Source organism: Equus przewalskii, chromosome 15 (assembly GCF_037783145.1).
Source record: "Equus przewalskii isolate Varuska chromosome 15, EquPr2, whole genome shotgun sequence".
Lineage (NCBI taxonomy): Eukaryota > Metazoa > Chordata > Mammalia > Perissodactyla > Equidae > Equus > Equus przewalskii.
This window is the reverse complement of record NC_091845.1, coordinates 21,234,539-21,262,515: the sequence shown is the minus strand read 5'-3', so window position 1 is coordinate 21,262,515 and position 27,977 is coordinate 21,234,539. Positions and strand designations below refer to the sequence as shown.

Sequence of the window (27,977 nt, the reverse complement as noted above, 5' to 3'; positions counted from 1 at the left end):
TAGTTTTCTCATCTGTAAGGTGGAGATGGTAATAGCAGCCATTTCATAGGATTTTTGAGAGAATTCAGTGAATTAAAACATGTAAGTGCTTAGGACAGTGCTAGGTGAATTGTAAGCATACAGTATATGTACACTCTTATTGTTATCATTATAACTAATAAATTGAGTTATTAATTTCTCCAAGCAGAACTCCTGTCTCACTTCTCTGGACTGACCCAGAATCTTGAACATAGCTCTGTTCCTGTACTTGTCACAGTGTATTGTATGTTTTCTCTTTCTTTGGCATTATCTCCCACTACACTCTGAGATTCTCCTGAGAAGGGACAAGATAATCCCCTTAGCACACTGCTGGGAAGATCAGTGGCCAAGAATGGCAAATCTTTGGCAAACGTGCTGTCCTTCTCCCCTCTGGTACTCGTGACAGTGTTGCTACCCTTATCCCACTCAGAGTCCTCGTCGACACAGTACTCCTAGGAGGCACTGAAATAGATGAGAACTAAGCAGTTCAAGATGCTATGTGTTTGTTACCATATAGTAGATGCTCATCAAATATTGAATAATATAAAGTATTTCCCTTGCCTTTTTATTTATAGTTTAAAAAATTTCAAAGATGATTTCTTTAGAGCAGTTTCAGGTTTACAGCAAAATTGAGATGCAGGTACAGAGATGTCCCATATACCCGCTGCTCCTACGCGTGCACAGCCTCCTCCATTGTAAACATTACTCACCAGAATGGCCCTTTTTTGTTTGTCTGTTTGTTTGTTTTTACCAAGGATGAACCTAACCTTATTCCAAGATGCATAGTCTGCAGATCTTGTCTTTGGCTTCCTGAAAGAATGTAGGAGTGTAATATCTTTTGTTCTCCCATCTTTCACCTCTGACTTAAATTTTGTCCAGTGTTTTATTTTTATTGAGTCATCATTCATTAAAGTTTGCCTGTCACATATAAGACCTGATAGTTTCAAAGATAAATAAATAAACGATCTCTTCCCTCAAGAAGGTCAGCATTAATATAATATAAAATTATTTTATGATTAATTTTGTGTATTTCAACCTCTCCTGTTATACTAGTAGCTCTGTGGCCCCCTTATGATGCGGGGCAAGTTACTTCATGTCTCTGAATTCAAACTTCTTTTTATGAAATGAAGATAATAATACCTATCTCATAGAGTTGCTGGAAGAATTAAGATCATACACTCTAGGATTTTCTTTCATAATATTGATAACAACTGTATTTACTGGATTATTTGTAATATATAGTATCTGCCTTACTAGACTTGAGCCTCTCAGTGTTGTCACTATGCCTGTGTTGTTCCCCCTGATAGCTATAGCTTCAACCATGGTACCTGACACATAGTAAACCCAATTACTGTTACTTACTGTTAATCACTATTAATGATAGTAAGGATGAATCTGGAAGCAATTGCAAAGACGGAATTCAAGCTGTGTGTGTCTGGCTGCTTTAGTTTCAGAGACATTGGGAAAAGAAGGTCATAAGCTGGTGGTTTTTTTAAGTAGGAGTATTATGTATCCGTTATGTATTTTTATGTTTTTTTTTAAAGATTGACACCTGAGCTAACCACTGTTGCCAATCTTCTCTTTTTTTCTGCTTTTCCTCCCCAAATCCCCCAAGTATATAGTTGTATATTTTAGTTGTGGGTCCTTCTAGTTGTGGTATGTGGAACGCCACCTCAACATGGCCTAATGAGCGGTGCCATGAAAACCCTATGAGCTGCAGTGGAGCATTGTCTGAATCAGCACTGGAAGGTGAGAGGGTGGCGCAAAAACACCAGGCAGGGTTCTGCTCTGCTGCACCCAGGGTCACTAGGAGTCAGAATCCCCTCAGGTCCTACCAACAAATTATATGATGGAAGGAGCAGATGTTCAGTGTTGGCCAAACCTGCCTCTGCCCCTTGTTTTTCAGATTTCTGGAAGTGTTTTGCCCATTTGTGTTCTTTAATTCAAGAGGCCTTAACATTATTTTTTGTACCATGAAAGCCTGGTGAAACCTCTAGACTCCTTCTCAGAATGATGTTTTAAACACATAAAATAAAACTATTTTTTAAACAAATAATGTTTTAAAAGCATAAAATAAAACTATTGTGATATTGCCTATATTTATGATCGAAGAAAATTCTCAGTTTTAATTAGAGGTTCGTGAAAACAAAACACTTGTGTTTTAGTTGGGTGTTAGAGTAATGTAAATCAGTGGTAGCTTGGTTTTTGTCTCCAAATGAGACTTTTTGTTGTAGATCTGCTCCTTTTTCCCCCATTTTCTCTTTTCAACACAACACTTGACTTCACTAAAAGTAACAGGATTTTTTTAAATGATATTAATATTCACCAGACAGTCTTAAGGAAAAAAAATAAAGATGAAAGAGTGTCTGAACCTTACTGAAAAGAAAGAAAGAAAACCTTCTTATGAGTGTGGTTATATTTGCTAATTGGTAGAATTAACTGTACTACTTTCTATTTGATCACTTTATTTAGTTTTGTGTTACACATTGAGACCTAAAGGGACTTCTGAAGCCAGAGAGAGAGCAGAGTTATCTAGTGAAAGAAGGAGCATACAAACATAAAAAGTTCAAGCTATCACTCAGGAATATGAATATAAGATCAAGGATGGTACTTTGGGCAACAGTTGAATGAATTTTTAATATTTATCCATTTTTATTACAGATACAGCTTGGTTTTACCTGGATATTGTCATATTTTAAGTTTTCTCCTCTTAGTTTCTTTTTCTCAGTGCTTTAGAATTCAAAATAATATCGCTCTAGCATTTAAAACTCAGTTCATAGAAATGTATTTTTTTTAGAATGAAAAATGTCATTCTTTAGAATGAAAATTATATTGATTTTTCTCATACTGTTCTTTATAAAATGTTCTCTCTTTTTGCTGGTGAAATCTATCCACTCTAGCTCATTAATAGACCTTACAGTACAATATGTGAGGATGTTTAGATTCAATTATATTTCAATTTGACAATATTTACAAGCACTTACTGTTGACAGACACTGCTGTAGGTCTGTAGGGGAATACAGAAAGGACTAAGAAACCACACATTCCCTGATGGCTTCAAAAGGGTCATAAAAAGGCAGAAGGAGACCTAAAAAGTTACTATCAGAAAAAAGGTAAAATAATAATAACAGTCATTCTTATTGGGTGCTCAGTACTGTTCATTCATTATTGCTTATTCTGCAAAGTAGCTTTCGGCTGCAAATAACAGAAAATTCCAACTCAAACTGGCTTAAAAAATAAGGTGATTTGTTACTCACAAGTCAATTTCAGAGATAGGGTAGCTCGAGGATTGATCAAATCAATGGCTCCACGACATTTATAAGAACCAGTTATTTTTCCATTTTTCTCTATGTCATTCTGGTTTCTATGTGTGGCTTTATTATCAGTCTTGCTTCCCTTTGTGATAATAAGAGGTTTCCCCATGTTCAGGCATCACATAAAGACTTGACAGCATCCAAAAGAGGAAAGAATGTTTTCCTGTGAACTCTTAGAAGCCAAAACAAAACAAAAACAAACCAAAAAGCAAAATAAGTGACAAACCAACTCACCTTCCCCCAAACAAAACAAAATAAAATGAAACAAAGCAAAACAAAAACCTTTACCAGAAGCTCTCAGCAGACAACCACTCATATCTCATTGTCCTGAATTGTTTCACAAACTGTTGTCTGAAACGATCACTGGCCAGGGTGATGGGACCACCACCACTGGGTTAGACCAATCAAAATTCATCCCACTCCTGGGACTCATAATGGAACCCGCCTCCCTGGAAATGCATGATTACATTGAGATAGGTGGGTTGATGAACAAAATTGAGCGTCCTTAAGAAGAAGGGGAGAGGGGCCGGCCCAGTGGTGCAGCGGTTAAGTTCACACGTCCCGCTTTGGCAGGCCGGGTTTCACCAGTTCGGATCCTGGATGCGGACATGGCACCATTTGGCAAGCCATGCTATGGCAGGTTTCCCACATATAAACTAGAGGAAGATGGGCACAGATGTTAGCTCAGGGCCAGTCTTCCTCAGCAAAAAAGGGAGGATTGGCGGCAGATGTTAGCTCAGGGCTAATCTTCCTCAAAAAAAAGAAGAAGGGGAGAATGGATGATGGGTAGGCAACAAACTCTGTCTGATGAGCAACCTTTACTATTTTTTATTTATAATTTTTGAAACTGAAACTCAATGATGTTAAGCGATTTGACTAAGATCTATGTTTAATTAGTAGTAGATCCAGATTTTAAATACAGGTCAGTGTGGTTTCAAAGACTCGACTCTTGACTGCATCATTCCCAAGGGTATAAATACTGCAATGGAAATATTTTAAAGTGCTGTATCTTTTGATCCATGATATCTTTTGATTCATGAGGAATATCTCGGGCAGAGATGTTGCATTTTGTTCTCGATATAAGACCTTATTTTATGAAACTGAATATAGTTTAACAAAAACATACATCCCCTACTTTATTTTCTCCTTACTGCCCATACTTGCTCATTATATTCCTTCATCTTCATGGGAATGACAAAGCTAAACTGTGTTTAAAAATAGAAACAACCCTGACTTGCAAACCTCACAAGCTCTTTCTACACCATTTAAGGTTGCATCTAAAGTGCGTGTCAACTTTTTGAAGAGATCAACAAAATCCTAAATCTGTTTTACATCTTGCAATTCATTCAAAGCAGCAGCATTTTTACTGATGGAGAGAGGGTGAAAGGCTTGCTCGTCAAGACATTTTCTTCACTTTGTAACAAGGCAAAGATAAAATGAATGAGTTGTTTACACCTATCATGAACCTTAGATTTCCTTTTCCGGTAAATCCCCAAATAAGTTGTCATTTAAAACATGAGATGCTGTGAAACTTAATTTAAACCCTATCCTTCTTTTGCCTCTCCAAATCTTCAGCTTATTCTTCCTGACTAAGAAAGAACTCTAAACATGAAACAAACTCTAAACATGATACTTTTCTCCCTACTAACTATTGCTTCCAGAGCCTACCAGAAAATATGATAGACCTCATTTTAGTTAATTAAAGTCCAAGAAACACTCAGTTCCAATTTCCAGAACCTTCACTTCTAACACCTTGACAGTGGTTAACATACTTTTCCAACTAAGGTAACCTAAAGAAAAATCATTTGTTATTTAACTCACACCGGGTGGCGTATACTCTATACTTCCTGTGTTTCTAGTTGAGCAAAGAGCTTCATCATTTACTCAATAGCTTAGATGCTGTCCTTGATGTCTCCATCTCCTTCATCCTCACAACCAATTTACCGGGAAGTCCTGGCTTTTCTCATTCTCAATGCATTTCAAAATTTCTCTTCTTCACATCATCATTCTTTTTAATTCCTACTTCAGCTGCTGCAAGGTCTCCTACCTGCTTTCCACCAATCCACTTTTTCTCCTCTCCAATCCACACTGCTACCAGAGTGGTCTTTTTAAAAGGCATATCTAAGAATGACCTCTCTGTGCTTAACACAGTTAATATTTTCCCATTGTCCTTAGAGCAACTTCTTTCCCATGGCTAATGAATACTGTGGGATCTGCCTCTCCGGTCTAGCCTTTTGCCAGGCTCTGGTCCAATACCTCCCAGTGTATCGTCACTTTACCAATGTTTATTGATTGACTAATTAGAGTATATATTATTCCTTATCAAATGGTTCTTCTGAAGTGACATAAACCTGTTTGTCTCTGAACTCTGCTTACTTTAAAGAAGAGAACAAACAATTTATATTTAAGCACAATTCTCTGCTTGTTGAATTTAATATTGGACAATTTTAATAAATGTCCAAATTAGTTTGCCTGGCTCTGAGTAATTAGTTACTGCAAAATGAGTCCTTACAAAAACAAAGTGAAAGAACCAAAGAGCCTACCTGTTTACTTAAATATGCTGGGGAAAGTTGAGATAGAGCTTGTAAGATAATTGCCACAGACCACGAAAAGACTGGTTGTCTTAGTGGAAATGAACAGTTTGGATATTTGAGCCACTGGAGGGCTGTAATTAGACTATACTTCTGTTTAACACCCAAGTTATTCATTTACTTTCTCTTACTACTAATGCCAAATTCACAAAATCTCTATAGTTTCAGTTGGTTAGACAGAAATATGAATGCTTATTATTGCATATGTCTGGGTGCTGTGTGGAGCAGTAAGTGTGTTTGTGGAATCAGAATTCTTCGAGTTGCATTAAATTTCTTCTTGGAAGGTAGAAAAATATTTGACTTAATTTCCTCTGTTATGTAGAACGAGGAATTAAAGTCCTTCCTTCAGCATTTTGTTATCGCTGTTGTTTCTCTTTTGTGGGAGAGATATTAAGAAATCAGGTGATTTGTAAAGTATCACTTGATTACCTAAAAACAAAATGTTTATAATTTTAACTAAAAAATATTGTTGTTGTAAACTCACGGGCTTCTGATTACCAAAGGATAATTGTATTCAATTCGTGATTGAAAAATACAATGGATTCAGTATTCGTGATGGCTCTCTGAAATACGTTATGTTTACCTCTGGTTTCAAGCTTTTACAGAGTAGTGTCTTTTATTCTTTGCTAAATCCTACTATTTAAAGATTTAAGAGAACAAATTTTTTAAAATTCTATATATAACAAGGAAAATCAAGGTCACATCTAAGGTTGACAATGGGGTGCTATCTGCTGAATATGAAAAAACAGGGCTGTGTGTAATATAATTTTCTTACTTGAGAGATGATAGGACCAGATAGGGATATTTGAAAATTAAAGTTAGATTTGGCATCCAAACATCCTTAGGTTTGCAGGTTTTTGATCTGTTTATTAGCCATGCAAAAATATATTGCTGTTTCTTAATCTGATCAGAGTTGATTTTGCCACTGGAGTTATTTCTCCCCCATACTTTGATGTGATATGTTTTATTTTCAAGTGCTTGTTTTACAAAGATCAGCAAACAAAATAAGATTTCCACTTTCCTCCTCCATCAGCCATGTCTTTTGTTGAGTGAGCCATCTTCAATGGGAAGATATTAAAATGATTAATCCTTATACCTTGCCTGTGTCTTAAAGGACTGGATATTATGAGAGCTGAACTCCAACTTTTATCTCTTAAATATGAATGCAGTAATATTACAAAGTTGTAATTCGTTCTGAACTATTTAATCACTACAATCTGTAGATAAGTCAGCTTCTGAATCTTCGCCTGATGTCATAACTAAGTCCTCTTTCCCATTCAAATCACCATGACTGCTGAAGAATAGGTGTGTAGAGAATCCAACTAAATGAATAATAGGTTTAAAGATGCATCATCTGTATGACTTCCCCCAAACTTTTCCAGTCTCCTTTAATTTTAGTTGTCAAAATGAGTGCAGATGAGGGGTTATTGGTTATCTACCTTCGAGTATATTTCAAAGAAGAGTCTATGATGGAAAAGCACTGGATTTGGGAGCAGAATATCTGGCTTGAGACCTGGTCCTGTTGTCTATTACTTGTGTGACTTGGAACCAGATTATTTCACCTTTTCTGACCTTGACTTTCTTCAAGTGTAAAACGAGAGCATGATAAGGCCTTCTGCACATGCCTTTTATGAAACTGAACTGAAGCGCTGATGTGCAATACGTTGTGAACTGTCACTTGAATGCCACAGCTAAGATGTGAGGATTCCACAAGGTGCTTTTAGTTAGTCCTCTTATAAGGAAATTCCAATACATGCAGAGTGTATTCCTTTGAAATTTAAAAGCAAAAACTTTGAAACAACCTGAATATTTCAAAATGGGGAATTGGTTACATATATTTTATTATTTCAATAGTGGAATACCATGAGTATACCATTTAAATGATGTAAATCTATGTTTATTAATCTGGAAATGTATTCATATTCATTTATGAGTAAGGAAGACACAATATTAAATATATTCCATCATCAGATTTTATTAAAATTACTACTTCATATGTGTGTGTATACAAACACACACATACACATTGATATGGGGAGATAAAACATATAAGAAAAGATGTACAGTGGATATCTCTGGGTGTTGAAATTTGGGATAATTTTTTGCTATATTCATCTTCTAATTTTTCTAAAATAAACATAGAATACTTACATAAGGCCACACAAACACACACACAGACACACAATCCCAGTTTCTTTCCAGAGGCTTTCTATAAACTCCCTCTCTCTCCTTCCCCTTAATACCTAGTCCATGGCCAAGGCTTTGAGGTCAGCACACTTGGGTGCTAGTCTCTTTGTTTCCAATGCCCTCGCAACCAGTATCCCAATCTAGAAATCATTCTTTCTCATCTGTAGATGCAACAACCTTCCAACAGGTTGCTCTATTTCTACCCTTCATCTCTGTTTCTACGCTTCCAACCCATCCTCATAAAGATCCTCAAACGATAAATGTTTTCTAAAGCACAGAGTTGATTCTGTTAGCTTTAGGTCCTGCCTGCCTTCCCTCTCCAAACCCAGATATATTTGATAACTTCTCTTCATTCTAGAACATTCAGTTTATGCTCTTCAGCCTGGCATTAAAAGCCTTTCATAATGTAGCCAAGGTTTATTTCCTGTTCTCCCATACATACCGTTTTTCCAGCCAAACATAACTGCTGTGCTCTAAACACCTGACATACTTTTCTGTGTCCACTTTAAACCATCATATTCCATCAGTTTGTTATGCTACTGTCTATTGAAATTCTACTCATAATTTACAGCCCAGCTAAATTCCCAATTTTTCTGAATTCTGGTTGTGCTCTTTCCTACCTCTGGATCTCATATCATCCTTGAAATTTATTTATTCATTCATGTGTTTATACCATGTTTGGGCATCTGCTCTGCTCCAGGGGCTATCTGGATGCTCAAATACAGAGCTAAGTAGCCAGATACCCCTTACCCTTGAACAATTAACAATTTAATGCTTAACATTTTTCCTTTATTTAAATCTATTGACTTATGGTGAAGTTTCCTTGATTACTCCCTCCCCCTGCAACACCACACATACACTAATTGCAGGTACCTTGAGTGTTATATATGTTTGATTCTCTCTCAGAAACTACTATGTTGTCTTACAAATAGAAGATAGTAAAAAAATGTATTGTTGGAAGGCCAGAGAGAAAGAAGGAATAAACTATTTTGTTTCAGTAAGATAGTTATTTATATAACGTATGTATTATATACATATATATATAATACCAATATGTATATATATTTTAACCATGTAACTTTTCCCTCTATGGTGTTTTTGAAAATTAAATTTGATTCCTAATTAGCATTATTAATTTGGTCTTTAAAATGATGAGAACAAGTTATTTCTGCTACTTGTATCCAGGAGAGTCCAAGATGAGATCGATTCCCTTAAGTAAAACTGAAGAAAAAAGTTCATTCTTCTATTAGAGAATAAGTTATGTTACAGAACTCATACTTGGCAATTTGGCCTAGAATTCAGAGGCCTGAATGTTGCTTCCTAATTAATGGGTTGGCCTACAGAATTTAGAGGTTTAGTAGCGTACTGAATTTGGACATTCCAATGTATTCATACCCTATAAATATACTGTGCTTCCAAGTTGTGTTGTTACTAAAGAAAAAAGTCCTTAGTGCAATTTTCCCTCCTCACTAAAGAAATGATTCACTTAGCAATTTTCCTTGGCAAACTGAGCTCCCTTACTATCTATTAAGTATATCTATTTCTTTCTGTTATTGTTTTTCCTCATTTTAAAATGAAGGTATTGTTTTCCTTTTTTTTCTAAAGAAAAAAAGATTGGGTAATAAAGAGTATTTACATAAAAATCTTTTAAGAAACATATGTAAGAAATCTAAGTTAATATTTTTAAATGAATCCTGCTCTTTTCAAGTGACTTTTTAGTATAGTTGTTTTAGCCCAAATTTGCTAAATCCATTAAAAAGAAACCAACAAGCTCTGTTTTAATCTCAAGGGAAACCTGCGTGTCTCTAAGGAATTGGCTGTACTCATATGGTTTGGTGTGTGAAATTTAACACTGACAAATTCCATCCAGATTGGTTGTGCACTTTCTACTGAATTTCAAACACAGCTGAAGAACTAGCTTTTGTCTGAATCATATGGCAAACAGGATGTGTTGTTGCTATTTTGTTTCCTCACCTGAATTATAAGTTCCTTGAGCACGGTAGTCATAGTATATTATTTGTGTAAGTCTGTTCCTTGCAGGAAATCAAAAGATTTCTTGATTTGGGTTACTTAATTTATATTATTTTATACAACAAATGCTTCTTTTATAGTATGAATGGCTTGTCTTAGCGATCTGAATTTTCACTTATTGGTCTAAGAAATTAGTTTTAAGACATAAGTTTAGAGTGGAATCTTTTTTTTTAATTAATTGTGGTCTGAAAATAACTTTTGATATATTTTTCATTCTCCAGAAAAGTTTATAGATTTAAGTATATGAGTGTGTGTATATATATATATATATATATATATATAATATATATATATATGTCTATATAAACTTTCAATATTTTTATGAAATTCACATTCAAGATGCTTTAGTCTTAATATATATCTTTTTTTAATTCTAGAATAAATATTATTTCCTATCTATGATGGTGAATATTCTAAATATAAAAAAGAAAATAAATTTGTTACATGAAAGAAGAGCTAACATGTAGATTTTCCTTTCCTATTGTCTGTTATTTGAGATTAGACATCATGAAGCGCCTTTCTTAACTTCCGCAAGGTAGCTGTTTCTTTTCAAATCGTATTGGTGTGGAATTTCAGCTCAAGACGAAGAACTGCCTGATGTCTTATTTAACGCTACGCCTCTCTGAGTTGTCCTCTCCATTTTTTCTTGAAGTTATACACTGGCAAAACTACTGTCATTGCCCTTGCTTTTCATCTTTGCTGCACATTTACTTTCCGACAGGCTTAAATAATGACTAAAATGGTTGAAGTGATTTATGCCTGTAGAGTGATGTCTTCATTTGCTCTGTTCACATTCCTTTTTTTACTAATGGTCTGGTGAACACCTAGTGTAGGTGCATTTTATTAGAGAGTATATTCCCTCTAAATGCTGTTCCTAAGCTGAAAGAAATGGGCCATAATCATATAAAAATAAAGTATCTCTTTGTAGAATTTACAAGAAATGGAATGTCCTTATTCCTGAGGCATAGAACATGAGGCATTTTTTTTCTTTCACTACAAGACTGCTCTTTATACTAATGTTGATTAAGTGTACCACATCAACAGCTGTTGTGACATATAGGAAAATGAATAAGTCTACCGACATCTCAGTTGAAAGGAGTAAATGTCTTGAAGTTTCTAGTTATCTATGATTTTCTTCTTCCTGTTGAGACGGGAGAGATCAGTTCCCAGTCTCTACAGATTGCTTCTCTCCTAGTTCATAAAATTGCAATTAATAATGGTGAGCTAAGATCATTCTGGATTTGATGTACTGCCCTATCATCATTGAAAGAGAGTCTTTAAATCTGCTGTTTAACAACGTATAGGGACTTTGCACTGATTAATTCATCTGGTCATAGTCTCAAGGCTGACATGGCATCTTCTAGGCCTTCCATTCCATTGGGATCAACGTCATCATTTTATAAGAAATGAACTTACTACTTTATAGGCTTACTTGGAAAGAAATTTCAACCGTCAGCTGTAGAATGTGCCACTGGAATTTAATTTGTTAACCTATGAGAACACAGAAGATCTCATCTTTTACTGAACTTTCTAAACATAAAATAAGATTATCAGAGAATCAAAATCTGACATTTGAACTTCAGTGGAAGGCCAATACATCTAAAGTAAGTACTCTCCTTCCTGAAATGTGGAGCACTCCATCAACAGCACATGTCAGATTTTTAAGAAAATATTATCCCTTGTGGAGAAAAGTACTGGAAATTGGGTCATGGGTACTGGCTCTCAGAATAGACATTATTTTGGGGCCATACAGCATCTGTTCATCCCTGATTCTGGTGCTAGGACCCTGTAAAGAAACACCTCTCTCCCTTTATGTGTAGTCTTGTGGTGCTGTCAGTCAAGGTTCCCCGCCTTGCCTAGCCAGGAGGGCGACTCTTGGCCAACGCTACTGAACCTTCTTCCTTGGGATTTAGAATCATGAGTATAGGGGGATGAGAGGACAAAAAAGCATGTGGAGCTTATTTGCTCTGGGAATGTTGACCTGAATATATTGTTAAGTCTTGTTATCTGAATCGCCAGAGCTAGATTAGTTTCTGCCTCTTCTGGACCTGGATTTTCTTTCTAGATTGTGAGCCACCTCCAAGCCTTCCAGTAAACTCCTCTTTTCATTAATTGAGCTAGAATCAGTGTCTGCTACTTTCCTCTCGAGAACTATGTGATGATTAATTTTATGTGTCAACTTGACTAGGCTAAGGGATCCAAGGTGGCTGGTAAAACATTATTTCTGAGGGTGTCTGTGAGGATGTTTTAGGACTAGACTAGCATTTGAATTAGTAGTCTGATTAAAGAAAATCCCACTTTCACCAATGTGGATGGGCATTACCTAATCCATTAGAGGCTAAATAGAACAAAAAGGCAGAGGAAGGGCGAATTTGCTCTCTCCGCTTCAGGTAGGGCATCCATCTTCTCCTGCCCTTGGACATGATCACTTCTGGTTCTCAGAACTTCTTACTTGGACCAGGATTTACATCATTGGCTCTTAGAACTTGAGACTTAGACTGGAACTGCACCACTGGCTTTCCTGAGCCTCCAGCTTGCAGATAGAAGCTCCTGGGACTTCTTAGCCTCCATAATAATGTCAGCCAGTCTCTCATAATAAATCTTTATCTATCTATCTATCTATCTATGTATCTATCTATCTATCATCTTTGTATCTATCCATCTTTTTGGTTCTGTTTTTCTGCAGAATCCTGACTAATACAAACTGTTAAAGCTTCATTTTGTAATTGCTAAATTTTTAAAATAGTGTATTATTCTTTGATAGTCTTTTATCTTACATTCTTTTGAGTATGTAAGGTATGTCCAGGGTAAAGAGTTTATTGGAATTCAAAATGCTGGCCAAGGTCTATGAAAGCTTCTAGGCTCTGTTCCTGGGCAAACTCCCCACACTTATCAAATGCCAACTTTATTTTGGGTCAAGATGCTCCAGCCACACGTTTTCATTCACTTCTTTGAGGATGAAATGTTCTTTTCTGCTCCATTTCTTCTACTTGAAACTTTGTTTCATTTCCTTTACTCTCCCCATCCACAGATGCATTCTCAATCTTCAGGTCTGAGCAAAATTTCTAGCAGAATTTCCCTGTCAACATTACTCAGAGTGGACAACTGATCTCATATATCCTATTGCCCAACTGACAATTTTCCTGGGGATGCCTCCTAGGCATTTCACCCTTAACCTGACCGACCCAGATCTGCTCGTATCCAGCCGAGTTTTCTCTCGTTCTTATCCATTCAGCATTATCATCATGCACTGTCTCAAGCCAGAAGTCAGCCCTAACTCATTTCTTTCTATTGCCCCACACCAAGGCACCAACCAGTTCAGTCAGCTCTACCTCCAAAATAGATCCCAAATCCTATTCTCCCTCTTTCACCTTCACAGTTTTATCCTACATTTATCATCTTTTGCTCAGTCAACTACAATATCCTCTATTGTATTTCTGTGTACGCTCTTCACCTCATACAATATAAGGGAGTGCTTATATTCCCCTGCTTAGAATCTCCAGTAGCTTCTAATTCCAATTAGGAAAAAATATCCAAATTCCTGACTGTGGCCAGCAAGCTCCTACATTATTTCCAACTTAAGCACCTTCCTTTCCCTCCCTCCCTTATTTTCTTTTAGCTTCCTTCCCTTTCTCCTTCCTTCCACCCCTCCTTCCTTCCCATCCAGCCATTCTGAGCCATCCTATCTTTGCACAGGCTCTTCTCTCTGTTGGAATACTCTTGCAAGATTTTTGCACAGCTGACTCCTTGTCGTTTAAGTGTCAACTCAGATATCTCTCCCTTAGAACTTCCTTGACCACTGATTCTAAAGTGCTTCCCCATGCCCATCTCTATCACATCCTCTTGTTCCAAAGCTTCAAAAACAATTGCCCTTGTGAAATTATCTTGTTCTTATGCTTACTTTACTTATTTATATGACTTGCCAGGGCATATTTTCACATCTAATTTCTCCTTTCAACTATGTTTAAAAACAAAAAAGCATTCTATTTGGCTGTTACTTTTTTCTCTCCTGTAATTTGGTTATTAGGTAACACATTTTCACAAGTAATGGAGACTACAGAAATAAGAGCTAATGATTCTGCCTCCTGCGTATACATGTAAAAGGAATCTCATGATATGCTATTTGTGGAAATTAACAATTTAAAATAGGCATTAGTGTGGCTTAATTTTTAAGCTGGACAGAAAAAGGAGCCCTTTTAAAAATGAGAATTATCTGAGTGAGGGAATTAACATGGATTAATATTTACTCGTTAAAATAAAGCACTTAAATACACGAGTTCCTTGAGGGCAGGAACGGGGGCATTTTCATTGTCTGACATCTTTGTTTCTTTACCTAACATGTTGTCTGTGAGTTCAAGAGGAGCCTCATCAAATGGTTGCTGAATTGAATAAAATACATATTTTGAAATTGTCTTAATGCTCATGATCTGAAACTATTTTTTGAGCAAATAAAGTAAATTGTCTTCACTTAAAATTAAGGGAAGTCCAGTGAACTTACGAATGTCAATAAATGGAGGTAAGATTTTCACTTTCTCCATCTCATTTGCAAACAGACATTGGTCAGGAATGAGATGGAATTCTTGTATTATGGACCTGAGGTTTTACATTATATTGAGAAGGGAATTTTTGGAACACGGCTTTAGGTACCTCTAGGCTATTTTGCAGTATCTTGGATAATCAGTCTCTAATGTTCATTAATTCTGATTAAATGATAACCAATGCATTCAAGATGCCAAGTCACTGATGACCCAACCCCTCTACATCAATACTAGGTAAATTTGGGGGAGTTTCTTCTAAAATGTATCTAAATGATGATTCTGAAATCACCAAAGACTATGGTCACCATGTCATTGCTTATAGAACAGAAGCTATACTTAGCTCAAAATAACTGCAGAATTCTCTTCTCCCATACTCTTTTATTCCTGGCACTTACGAAAGGTGGGAAAAAAGCTTGTTCATGGCCCTCCACTCCCTTTTTTTTTTAATCAAATCTTTTCTCTAAGTATGAATTTTCCCATTGGGGGCTTACGCAATTTAGCAGTTATTGGACCGAGTCAACACCTGGTTAGAAGATTACAGAACTACACTTTGGTACTTTGAGGCTGCATTTTTAACTCAGGATGATTTTGTTTGTCCCTCTATCTGTTACACCCATAAAGAGAAAGCTTCACTAAAACAATTATAGGTAGCTAGTCTTTTAAAGGCTGGTTTTATTGCAATGTTGTTAATTTCACATTTTTTAGTCAATTTCTTGACTTTGCTCATACATATAAATATGTGTGTATATCTATACATACACAAATATTTTACATATATTCATTTATTTTATGTGCCAGTGTAGTAATGTTTATGGAAAATTGGTTTTCAGGAAATTGTAATAGATTTTGTTTAGAGGTACAATCTCTTAGAACCAAAGTTACGAACTGGTAGCCTATGGGCTGAAATAGACTCACAGAACCTGGTTTCATTTGTCGTGCATGGTACTTTATTATTGTTATTGTTGTTATTACTTAACCTTTAGAAACCAAGGGCATTCACATAGAAACCCGGATTTCCAACTTTTTCTGAAAAAATCGGGAGACACTGTAAGAAACTGTGTGCAGTTCAAACAGTGGTGATGCTGTGATTTTAAACTGCAAATGACAACAATTTAAAGGCTTCCATCCCTTCATTTTGATATTTCTCTTCCGTATCAAATGGTGTTAGGTGCAGGAACTGAAATGCTTACCCAGAATGCTCCCTGGCTTAATGGGGTATTACATGCCATCTTATTCCACCTGTAATTTCCCCCCCAATTTCTATGTTATATCAATTTTTCCTTCATAAAGTTTTTCACATTCAGGCCTATTTTCTTCCTCTCCTTGTTATGACTTTTATCCAGGTCGTGTTTTCCTCACTTCAGGGCTACTGAATGTATTGCTGTCTTAGCCATCATCATCTCTCCTGCTGTCGCCTTTCCTCTCTGCCTGCCCCATCCCACTCTACACACCAGTTACAGATTTATATGCCCAAACCATTCTTCCGTATGTTAGTCCTGGTCCTCAGACCTGGAGTGACAACCCAGAATCCGTGTCCAACTACTGAACTATAGTTGGAACTCAGTCTGTCTTTCCCCCTCGTTTTGAGTTAATCCATCCACAAATAACTAGCCAATCTGCCCATTTCCCTAGCTCCAAAGCAGGCATATTCCAGCCTCTTGTGCCTCTGCTCCAGCATTATCTCCTTCTTTCCTCCTGTGCAAGTAGATCATGACTGCCTTCAACACTGGCCTTTCTGGTCCACCGTGGTCCACAGTTGCACAGTGCAGCCCCTCTTGCCTGGTGCCTATATCAAAATCACATTTTCTTTCTCTGATTGTCTTAAAACAGGGTTTGCCAAAGTCTAGTCCCTGGACATTTTACTCCAGAATCACCTGTTTGGCTCTTAAGTATTTATTCCTGGGCTCCACCTGTATCCTCCTGAATTCCTTAACTTGGGACCCAGGAATCTGATAAATCCAAAATTTGAGAAGTCTAGAATTTAAAGGCAAGATAACCAATAGTGGTACAGGATTGCCTGATGGTTTGATAGAAGGTAAAATAGAATTCAATTAATGTTATAATGAGTGCATTTTCAGGTCTGCCAAAGTGTTTCTCAGACACTGTTCATCCTAATTTTTGATAACAGCTGTGGGTGTGGCTTACACGGCTCTTTGACACCATTGCTGAGGCCATCAGGCCCATGATTCGTCCAAGGAAAAGTGGAAGGCAAATCAGAGCTTCTTTAGCTTTCAGGCAAAAGCAAGACAATTACATAATAAACTTGTTGACTGCGAGACTGTGGTTCTTTTTTTTGAAATTTTTCTCTACCACACTCATGCCTTATCTCCAGTAATGCCGCTATTAATAAATGTTGAATCGCATTGGATAAACTGAATGAATGTTTGAGGATGAGAAGTTAGAATGACTATCAGTACGAGGTTGGCAACGATGGCGATATTCTTGCTGAGGTTACATTGCACTCTGTGCTTTACGTAGCTTGTCGCAGTGGGTGCCTGCTCCAGCCCTGACAAGGCATTGCTGTGACTCCCTACATTTTCACAATGGGCAGTTTTTAGCTGAAGTTCCAGCGGGAGGCAAGAGACTGTGGTGTGAGAACCAACCACTTTTGTCATTCAGGAACAACTTTTTTGAACAACTTTAAAGCATCTATTTCATTCTTTTTTTAAAGGGGAAAGGGCTTGATAAATTTAAAATAGTGATTGATAACTGTTGGAGAAGTCACTGTGATAAAGCGGTTTAAGGCTAAGAACAGAATTTGGAGCTAGAGGACCCGGGTTCAGGATTCTATTTGCCACTGAGCAGCTCTGCAAGTTTGAGCAAGATCCAAAGTCTCTCTGAGCCTCAGTCCGTTGGTCTGTAAAATGGGGACAATACTACTACTGCGTACCAAGTTGTTGTAGGGACCAAATGAAGGAATTTACATAAAATACTATAAAAATATACAGTGCTATTCCTATTGCATATTGTTCAAAGTGTCAACCAGGCTCTCGAAAGACATAATATTATTTTGAAGCATGCTTTAAAAAGAGGGAAGGAAAGAGAAATAATGAAATGTCTTCTCCATAAATTCACAAAGAGCTGTTATAGTGCCCGGGTAAGGAATCTGGGGCTTGGGACGTTAGGTCACACGGCGAAGTCACACAAGTAGGGAATAGCTGAGCTCAGATTTAAAAACCATGCCTGCCTGCCTTCAAATGCTGTGGTCTTTCCACTGCACCATTTTGCCTTCTTTTTCTTTTTTTTTTTAACAAAGCAACATATATGCTTTTTCTTAACATTAAAAAAAGAGATATTTAAATTCGAAACCTACTCATCCTGATAATTCCCAATTAAGATGTTGTCATCTAGCATCTAGTTCAATTTCCTGTTATGAAATATAGTACATATAATTTGAGCGTAGCTTAAATGAAGTGTCCAAATGGGATAAAACAGGTCACCTGGGAAATTAGCATTTACAGATTATAAGAATTCAATGCCTAAATTGTACTTAACGGACACAATTTTTTAAAAAGAAAATTCTTCAGGAAACAGTTGATTAATCTACCAATTTCATCATTATTTCTAGATGAGACACCTATAGCATGAGCAATTAAAGCAAAATGAAATCATATAAATAACACAAAGTAGTTGTGAAGAACATCTCTGTCTTCACGGATTTTGGGTTCACAAGTAAAACAAAGGAAGATCAATTTCTTACTTCAACATTGTTTTTCAAAATGTTCTATTTAAAGATCTTTTTATAGAGAGAAGTTAGAGAATTTTCTCGCCCTGTGACTTTTTGAAGGAAATGATTCCTCAAATACTTCATGTCTGTACCAACTTTTATCCTAAAATAGGGTTTCTAGTAGAGACGAGCTCCAGCTATTAATTTTGATTACTGGGCCATAGGGCAGAAGGAATGATCTTTTTAACAAAAGGTAAACATTTTTAAAATGAGGGTGAGGGTAGGGCAGGATTAAGGATAAGAATGAACGTGAGGGTGTGCAGGAAGGAGGAGGTGATGATTTAAGCACTGTAGGAAAACTTCTGAGCACAGGTCATGCCTTGACAGGTAACGGAAACATCTTTCCTGTGGAACACAGTGTAAGGTGGTGGTTACATTCACGTGCTGTGGAGTCACACAGTGTGGGATCAAATCCCAGCTCTATCACTTCCTAATTTTGTAATTTTAGGCAATTTAGTTAAACTCCTTGAGCCTCTATTTTCTCATCTGAAAATTAGGAATAATTACTGCTTCCTGGGGTTGCTATGACGATTCAGCATAATCATTAATACACATTGTCAGTGTGGTTGATATTATTATTATTGTTTTGGTGTTATAGGCCTTACTTGACATTTATGAAAGATGCCTATGACCTTATAAAACAATTTTGAGAGATGATAACCACGTAAGAGCTGTCTCTACAAGTGAATGGATTCTTGAAACAGTGTAAAAGACACATATATCTATTTCGATAAAATATCAAATCAGTTTCCTTTAAGAGACATTAAAACTGTTCACAAAATGAAAAGATTATAAAACCAAACCTTCTAGTAAACAATCATGAGTTTATACATTTTTCAAAAGTGCCCAAATTTGTATTCCATAGGAGAACATATCGATTTGTGTGTGTATTTCAGGCAACCATCTTAACGCACGCTGTGCCTGTGGCCGACAGCATTGTCCCCTGGGAAAGCGGCTTCTCTAATTGCAGTGAATGGCGATTCTATTTGTAGATATTACTTCCTACAGCGTGCATGCCTTTCTGTCATTATTATTTAAAAAATACTTGTCCTCAACTTTTTAGTCTTCTTGACTGTAAAGGAGAAAATTCTACAGCACGACAAGAACCCCACAGATAATGTATATCTGTGTTGAAAATGTGTATTGTCTTACCAACAATTAATCTATATTTACTGCGACACAGGGAATACAAGAAACAGTTCAATACTGAAGGGCCTCAAACTACCACTTAGCCCTCTCCCCCCCAAAAAAGAAAGAAAAAGGAAAATCAGAAATACTAATATCATCTAAACTGCTGGGGCATTTTCCTCCTTCTCCCACACTATCTCTTGTTTATAAACAAAAGCACAGTTTTCACATTGATAGAAAGTTGACAGCAAGAGGACTTACCTTCCTTCAACCAAGAAATGTTATTTTTATCATTTTCAAAATGCTCAGCTGTTTTTACTTTTATCTTTTCCGACTCAGTTTCTGACATCTAAGTGGAAACAGAATTTGTGATATAAAAAATTCATTAAGAACCCAAATTTATAACATTGAGCTTTATATTTAGAGACTACTGCCGTGCTATAGGAAATTTTATCTCTGTAGTTTTTCAGTTCACTGTCTAATGCTAAGCCTTCCCTTTATCCACGTGCAGTATTTTAAAACATTGACATTGAAAACTAAACTTTATATGATATTTCATTTTTCCCCAATAAAGATTGCTATAAGATCTTATAATTTCTGAAGACGAAAGAATAACATTAACAACTAGCTACAGATTTGTAAAAAACATTCAGTTGCTGTTTTAATTTTTTTTCATGGTCTATAGAAAGCATGCTGCAAAGTGGCAGAAAAAGATATAACGTAACAATAAAACACAGAAGAACCTTTTTAGCAATTTATTGGGTCAAATAATAACCTTGCGACCTAAGCCAGGTCAAGTTGAGGTCCCCGACGGTGTTGGGGAGACCTATTATGCCCCTTTACGGCATTGCACTTGACTTCCATGGCACGCAACCAACAAGCTAGGATGCTCCACTTGAATCAGCACCTCAGTATACTTACCTGTGTGTTCCAAAAGGAGGAGGCCCAAGGCGTGGGACCGGGGAGCAGCGTGGCGATGCTCTGGGCAGCCTTCCTTGTTGTCTCTCAATGTCCAGCATTCCTCTACCCTGCCAGAAGTGAGCGAAGAAGCAAATACACTCCCTCCCTGGGTGGTGCTAGATTTGTATTGCTGCCAGAAGCATCCAACTTGCGGCTGAGAGGGTTTTTTTTTTTTAAGGTAATATAAAGCTTGTGGTTCAAAACAATAAAAACCTTCTCCAGGCTAGCACTTATTTAAAATGACACTCTGCAAAATAGAGTAAAAATAATGAACTCTTTTCAAATTGACAGAGTTTCTTCAGTCCCCTTCCTTCCACAGCCGCCATTCATCACTTAGGATTAATATTAAAGGGTGTAGAAAAAAATACACTGAAAAATATACACAGACTGTTTGGGTTAAAAAGAAAAGGAAAGGGAACCTCTATAGCTTTATTCTCTGGAAGTTCATCCTGCAGCCGATATTTTGAAAAGCAAGTTTCTCTAATATTTTATAGGCAAGAAGAAAACATTTCAAGTTCTTTTGCTAGTCTGCAGATATTCCAAAAAGGATTTGGAATAACATTCCAAAGAGGATTTGTCATTAGATTCTCAGTCAAAGATAACACTATTTTCAAAGAAAGGTTAAAAACAAAAAAAGCATAACCCTTAGGTATGCAGGCTGGTAAGTAGTCCAACAGTCCTAAATGTTGTCATTTTTTTACCTTGGAAATTAATCTTTATTTTTTGTCCCGTAATGGTTTGCTTCCTCCAGTGTCTTTACCTGGACCACGATCTGTTATCTGATCACCTTGTGTCCATTTCACCTCCCTTCCCAATTCATTTCTCATTGTACTTTGCTCCCAGTTTCCATAGTCTTTAAAAACTGCCTTGATCAGTGAGATAACGTTCAGTTCCTTCCATTATCAATAAGATAAATTTCAGATTCTTTAGAGAGCTAAGGAAGACCTTAAATGGTCAGATTCTATAACGTAATTTTCAAACTGTGGCTCAAAGTCTTAAGATTTCTCTGAGGTGACTAACCTTTTACTCCAAGCTAATTGTGATGCTGCTGTTCCTTAAACTTACCTGCATCTAACATTCCAGAAATATTTCCTCAAAATTCCCTCTCCACTCCCACTTTGAAGCCTTCTTGATCTCTCTGGTCTGGAAATGATCTTTCCCTTCTCTGATTGGGATGGACTTGGGACTCCTGGTATAGTTGTCTCCATTTTAGTCTTATGTAAACATGTCTTAGCTTCCCGACAAGACCCTAAACCCCTTGAGGTGTCAGCCTCTATCTCAGTATGTTATGCATCTTGCTCAGTGTTTGACATGATCACCTATAGATTAATAATTGTTGAATAAACAAATCCAGCGTATCAAAAACGACAGTGTTTTCCTTTGTCCCAAAGTCATAGGATACACCTGACTACAAAGTTCCTGTAGGTTGTCTCTTTTCTATAGTAACAACATTTTATGTCCTTGCTTCATACATTTGGAGACCTAAACTAATTCCTTTAATAGTTTAGTCTAAGGCAGAGAACCCGTTCCTGTGAACTGCAATGCTTCTGGGTTTATCGTGAGGCCTTTCTTCCGATTCTGTGATCACTTTTATATATTTACTGATGTCCAACTGAACTGTTTTCCAATGATCTGACCCAAGCGCAGCCCGTAACTCAAATCCTTATGTGGACAAGGATTTGAAGCTTGTATGGATTGCTCTTGATTATGGCTTATTCTTTGATTATTCTTGATTTATACATATTTTCCACTTGTTTTACTTTTGCACTTAGTGTTATACAATTATTTGTGGCCCAGCATTAAGAAAATTGCAAATTTTAAAATCCTTTTGCAACAACTGTTCTGAGGAGGAAATTTTTATGAAGATAAAATTCATTTCTAATTTGGAAATATCAAATATGGGCTAATAAATTTTCAACATGTCCTAACACTTGGATTTTTTCTAGTGTTTTGGTTTATCGTGTTTTTCTGTTTAGCCTCTCAGTTCCATTTGATTTTGCTTTTGTCCTTTGAATTGGCTTTTGTCTTCAAGAGTGTGTGCCATTACTTGAGTTTTCTATATGGGATTTTCTTTCATTTTGAAAAGCACCATTTTTCGAAATTAGACAACTTGTTTTGAATTCTATTCCTGTCTTTGTGAGTATTAGCAATCATTCTTTATGAGAGTTGTAGATGTTAATAAGCATCATATTCATCTACTTTGTCAGTAAAGATGATCAAAATAGGCACCAAGCACTTTTTCCCAAATCAACTCTATATCACTAGTGTCCTAGTTGGACATTAAGTTGGCCATACTGATGCCAACCTTTAAACCATTTATTCATCCCCCTAGAGAGGTACTTGGGCCACAAAATTCTCCATCTGGGTGATGGAGACTGGTGTGGATTGGAATTTTAATCTCTTGAGCTGAACTGGACCCTGGGATGAATGAGATGAACCACTGTTGATGGTAGCAAGTAGAAAGAAACCAAATCTGATGAATCCTAGGCAGGGCAGACTGGGAAACAATAGATAGTCCCAAACAAAGCTCAAAAGTGAGAGGCCAGCCTCAGAAGTCAAGCTAGTCTGGCTAGAATCCAAAGAGAATAAACATGTTTTTAAAAGAATTCCCTGTCCCACTTATGTTCGTTGCACCCATTTGAAATAATAAGCTAAATAATTCAGACCCAGGCATGCAGTCCTGAGGCCCAAGTTTTTTTGTTAAGTTCTATTTTCATTTCTTTTCTAAATGGAGATAGTTCAAATGTACTCTTATTTTATAACTCTGTTCCTTTTATTTTGACGCATGCATCAATATTTCTAGTTCCTAATCAAAATCTGATCCAGAGATAGAATTTTTAAGGGCAAAGATTCCAGCAGAAGGCAATCTTTGCCAAGAGAAAAACCTGCAAGATCATCAGGTATTTCATGTTTTTGCTTCTGTTAAAATTATACAGAATGCGGGATGCTAGAGCCTTCTTTAACAAACAAATAATTATGTGTTATCATATTAGTCTTTTTTGATTGTCTTCAAAATCATCACATTGTCACTTGCCATTCTTTGTAAAACACTAAAATTATATGTTTAATGTAATAATATGATATTAATCAATGTGTAGAGAGGTCACCAACTCAGATTATTGGATTTGAGGACTATAATTTGTAGAGTAGAGCTTTCTGAAGGATTAGTGGATTGGATCCAAATGGAAATGGTATAGGAAGGTGTCCTTTGAAAGTATGTTTTTGCTACAGAATGGAATCTCTATATTATTTGCTACAGTTAATTAAAATATTTTCAATAGTCATTCTAATAACCAATATCTGCAATTAAATATTTCACATTTTTAAAATTGTCTTTGAAATTTTGTGGGCTTGATACAAAAATACATATGGACTAATAAAAATTGGCCCAAAGAATCAAAGGCAAAGGTAAATAAAACAAGAAGAAAACTCCTTATTTGTAATATGGCCTTTCCCAGGAAAGGTCACAGAAAACACCACAAGGCATACCAATTCAAGGATTTATTAGATGTCAGATCTTGTCAAAAATTTGGGTTTCAGAAATAACACTCAGGGATATAAAATGCATTAAATTTTATCCTTGTTTCATGCCAGATCATTTTCAAAAGCTGTTTACCTTGACCAAATGACTTTTACGCCTTCTAGAGTTGCTTTTACTAACTTAGACCTTCGCTGGCATTGACAAAATGTGGAAGAATAGACACGTGAATGCCATTGCTAGTGGGTTTAGCATGAAGACTTTTGGTTCCTCAGGATTACGGTATGCTTCCTTAACTTAGCACAGTCCACTTAGTGTAAATATTGTTTCAAGTCGTGTTAAATGTAATAGCTTTACAGCTGTATAATTCCACTTACACACTCTTTCCTTTGTCCTACTATTTTCATATATTGTACTTCTACAAACGGTATAATCTCACAGGCAGTGTTTGTGGGTGTGTGTCTGTGTTTAAACAGTCGGTTGTCTTTTAAAAAATTAGGAGAAGAAAAAATATAATATTTTTAATGTTTACTCACATAGTTGCCATTTTTGGTTCTCTTCAATTCCTCCTGGTGGATCTGAATTTTCATTCTTTTTCAGCCTAAAGAATGCTTTGCCTTTTCTTGGAGTTCAGGTCTGCTGGTGTCAAATTCTTTCAGCTTTTGTTTATCTAAAAATGTCTTTAGTTCACTTTCATTTGTGAAAGATATTTACCCTGGATATAGAATTCTTGATTGCTAGTTTCTTTGCTTCCTTCTTTCCTTCCTTCCTTCCTTTTATTTTGCCATCATTCCTATCATTGTTCTCCTTTTTTCCCCTCTCTGGTCATTTTATTTTTTTTCTTTTCCTTTAATTTTCAGCAGCTTGACTATGATGTGTTCAGGTGTAGTTTTCTTTGTATTTTTTTCTGCTCAAGTTTTGGTGAGATTCTAGGTTCTGCAAGTTGATGTTTTCCATCAAATTCAGGATATTTGGGGCCATTATTTCTTCGAATATTTCTTCTGTCCCCTTCTCTGTCTTCTTTCCCTCTAGTATTCCAATTACACATTTATTAGACCTCTTAATATTTTCACATAGGCCACAAGGGCTCTGCTCACTTTTCTCACAGCCTGTTCTTTCAAATCTTCAGATAAAATAATTTCTGTAGATTTGCCTTCAAGGTCACTAGCCCTTTCTTCTATAGTCCCCAATCTACTCTTAAGGCAATCTTGTACGTTTTTCATTTTAGATACACTTTCAGTTCTAGAATTTGCATTACGTCTGGTTCTTTCTAATAGTTCCAACTTCTTTGTTGATAATACCTATCTCTCATTTATTATCACCATCTTTTCCTTTAACTTATTGATCATATTTATTATAGCTAGTTTAAAGTCATTATCTGATGACTCCAACATCTGAATTTTCTATTAACTGCTTTCTTGATTATGCATTACCTTTTCCTGATTCATCTGATGTCTAATAACTTTTTACTATATCCTGGACATTTTGGATGATATGTTATAGAGAGGCTGGACTATGCTGCATTCTTTTATAGGATGTTGAATTTTGTTCTACCAAACAATTAAATTGCTGATGTATTCTTTGTATCCTGTCAGACTTGGTTTTATGTTAAGGTTGGGTCAATTTTAGTTATTTTCTTAGTCTTATGATGTAGTTCATGCTAAAGGATCTGTTATTATGACCAAGGAGTGTGCTTTCCTAGGTCTCAACTAAATGGCCAAGGTGCTCAGTGAGATATCTTTCCTCTGGTTGGAACAGACTGTCTTCTAGCACAGTATTAACTGTGTTACATGCATTTAGTGTTCAGCCCCACAGAAGCTACTTTTTGCAAGATACTTCAAGTCTCATCCTATGCATGAACAGCCCAGCCCTTAGGCAAGAATTCTTGTGACAATCTCTGCCACATCCCTGCTTTGTGCAGCTCCCTCCTCTCCAGAACCCTGTACTGAAAATTCTAGACATGTCAGCAGCTCAAACTCCAGTCTCTGCCTCTTCAGCTCATCAAGTCTGCTGCTCTACTTGGACTCCATGTATTCACGCTATGTTAGGGAAAGGGCTCACAAGTCAAGAGCTGGAGCAAACGTGTAGCTCATCTTTGTGTTTCTCTAACCTTAGGAATTACAGTACTGTTCTACCTGTTGTCCAAACCTTAAAAATAGCTTCCTCACTTATTTTGTTTGGTTTTATAGCTATATATGAAGAAATGCAAGTTCCATACCATTTATTCCATTGTGACCAAGAGTTGAAGGAATTTTAAAGATTTCTTTATCCCCATCCTTCCATTCAATCACACATCAGAGATAGGTTTCTTTCCCCTTTCCCTGGTGCACGGCAGATGCATCTAGGACAAAGGGTGGCTCATCTTTGAGATTCAAATTTCACCCACAACTAGAAGGACCTCCAACTAAGATAGACAACTGTGTACAAGGGAGGTTTGGGGAGATAAAGCAGAAAAAAAAAGGAAAAAAAAAAAAAAGCAACAGTTGTTAGCCCAGGTGCCAATCCTTTAAAAAAAAAGGAAAATTGGCAACAGTTGTTAGCCCAGGTGCCAATCTTTAAAAAAAAAAACAAAAAAAACAAATTTCACTTTATATTGAGTTCACAGAAGAATCAGTAGTTTTGAAAGCAAATCCTTTTTATAATAAGTAGCAAAGAAATGAGATCACATTTAAACCATAAATCATATATTAGGTAACAATAAAAATTGCTTAAAAGTAATGCTTGAGCTAATCACCCCACCAAATTAAATTTTGACAAGTGAGTAGGAAGGGAATTTGAAGGGATGTGTGACTATGGTTTAGATGCTGGATGTTCATTAAAAAGGAACTTGGTACATTATTGTCTTAGATAATCTTGGAAAGATTAGGACAATAGGATCGCCAGATAATCTGGAGAATACTGGAACAGAACAGATCTTTGCTCAGTTTCCTAGAAGTCCCTTAGTGGTTTCCAAGACATAAAGAAAATCTCTACATCTATCTTGACATCTACATATCAATAGCAGATGGACAGACTTGAGTATTTCCATAATATAATGTATTATGAGACACCTAAGGAGAATCCCAAACTTCTTCCAAGTTTGAGAGAAGTCCTAAGGGCCAGCAAACAGGCAGGAACAAGGCTCTTGGTCACAAAAAAGAGATGCTGTTAGTGGATGCTGCATAGACAATGTGAGCTAGAGGCAATTGAGGGGTTACTGATTTGTGGAGAAAGAGATGATCCCCAAAAGCTAGCAGGAAGTGCTCACCCTAAGTGAAGACCAGCACTGACAGAGGATTATCTGTACTAGATTTACTACCCAGGGGGAAAGCAAAAAGGAATTGTATGTAGCCTGAAAGCCCCTTTTTGAAGCTGGAAGAGATTGAATTAACTTGAATTTGTAGGTCTGTTTTCCACCGTCAGCAAAAATGTGGGCTCAAATGCTAAGTTAATATCAGTTATGGAGAAATAAAAAGATTATACGTTTTGCTGATCTGAATACATAGCCTTGCTCTGTACTTACTTTCCCTCTACTCTCCTGAGACCTGTAAGATGAGTTCACCAATGTAGTCAACACTCTAGGAGTCCTCCTTAGAATTGCTTCCTTCTTTGATAATGACCGCTATCACAGTGGAGGCTCCAGCACCCCCAGGTGACCCTGTTCCTTGGCTTTAACAGATTGTATCAGAAGTAGGTGATTCAAGCTGGCCAATCCAGTTATCCTCTTTCCCCAAAATTTGGAACTGGGATCCAGTCATTAGGATTTAGCAGCTTAAATCAGCTAGGGTTGTCCGTGTCATCTAGGGTAGCCTGTTTGAGCTGTGGGAAAGTAGAGAAATTGGGCAATTGGGGGAGAGCTACTTTGTCCCAGTTTTGTCATTTGTGAAGTAGAGAGAATAATAATGGTATCTACTTAGGAGCTGTTGGGGAGTTTAAATGTTAATGAATGTAATGCGCTTGGAAAAGAGCCTGAGCCTGTAGTAAACATTCAGCAAAGACTTAGCAATTATGTTTATTATGAGTGAT

The 27,977-nt window shown here is 36.6% G+C and overlaps 1 protein-coding gene across 3 annotated transcripts in view; it reads right to left on the bottom strand.

The window, feature by feature from the left end:
* MDFIC2 (MyoD family inhibitor domain containing 2) overlaps positions 1-21,039 on the bottom strand; it is a 101,477-nt gene extending 80,438 nt beyond the window's left edge. The window contains exons 1-2 of one of the 3 annotated variants that reach the window (XM_070576816.1): positions 20,456-21,039; positions 19,796-19,883 (exon numbers count right to left, since the gene is read on the bottom strand). In XM_070576816.1, coding sequence (XP_070432917.1) covers positions 19,796-19,883 — 88 coding nt within the window. In that variant the 5' untranslated portion in view covers positions 20,456-21,039. The remainder of the gene's footprint in view (positions 1-19,795; positions 19,884-20,455) is intronic. The other 2 variants (XM_070576818.1, XM_070576815.1) reach the window with 2 other exon arrangements.
* Between the last annotated feature and the right edge of the window lie 6,938 nt (positions 21,040-27,977).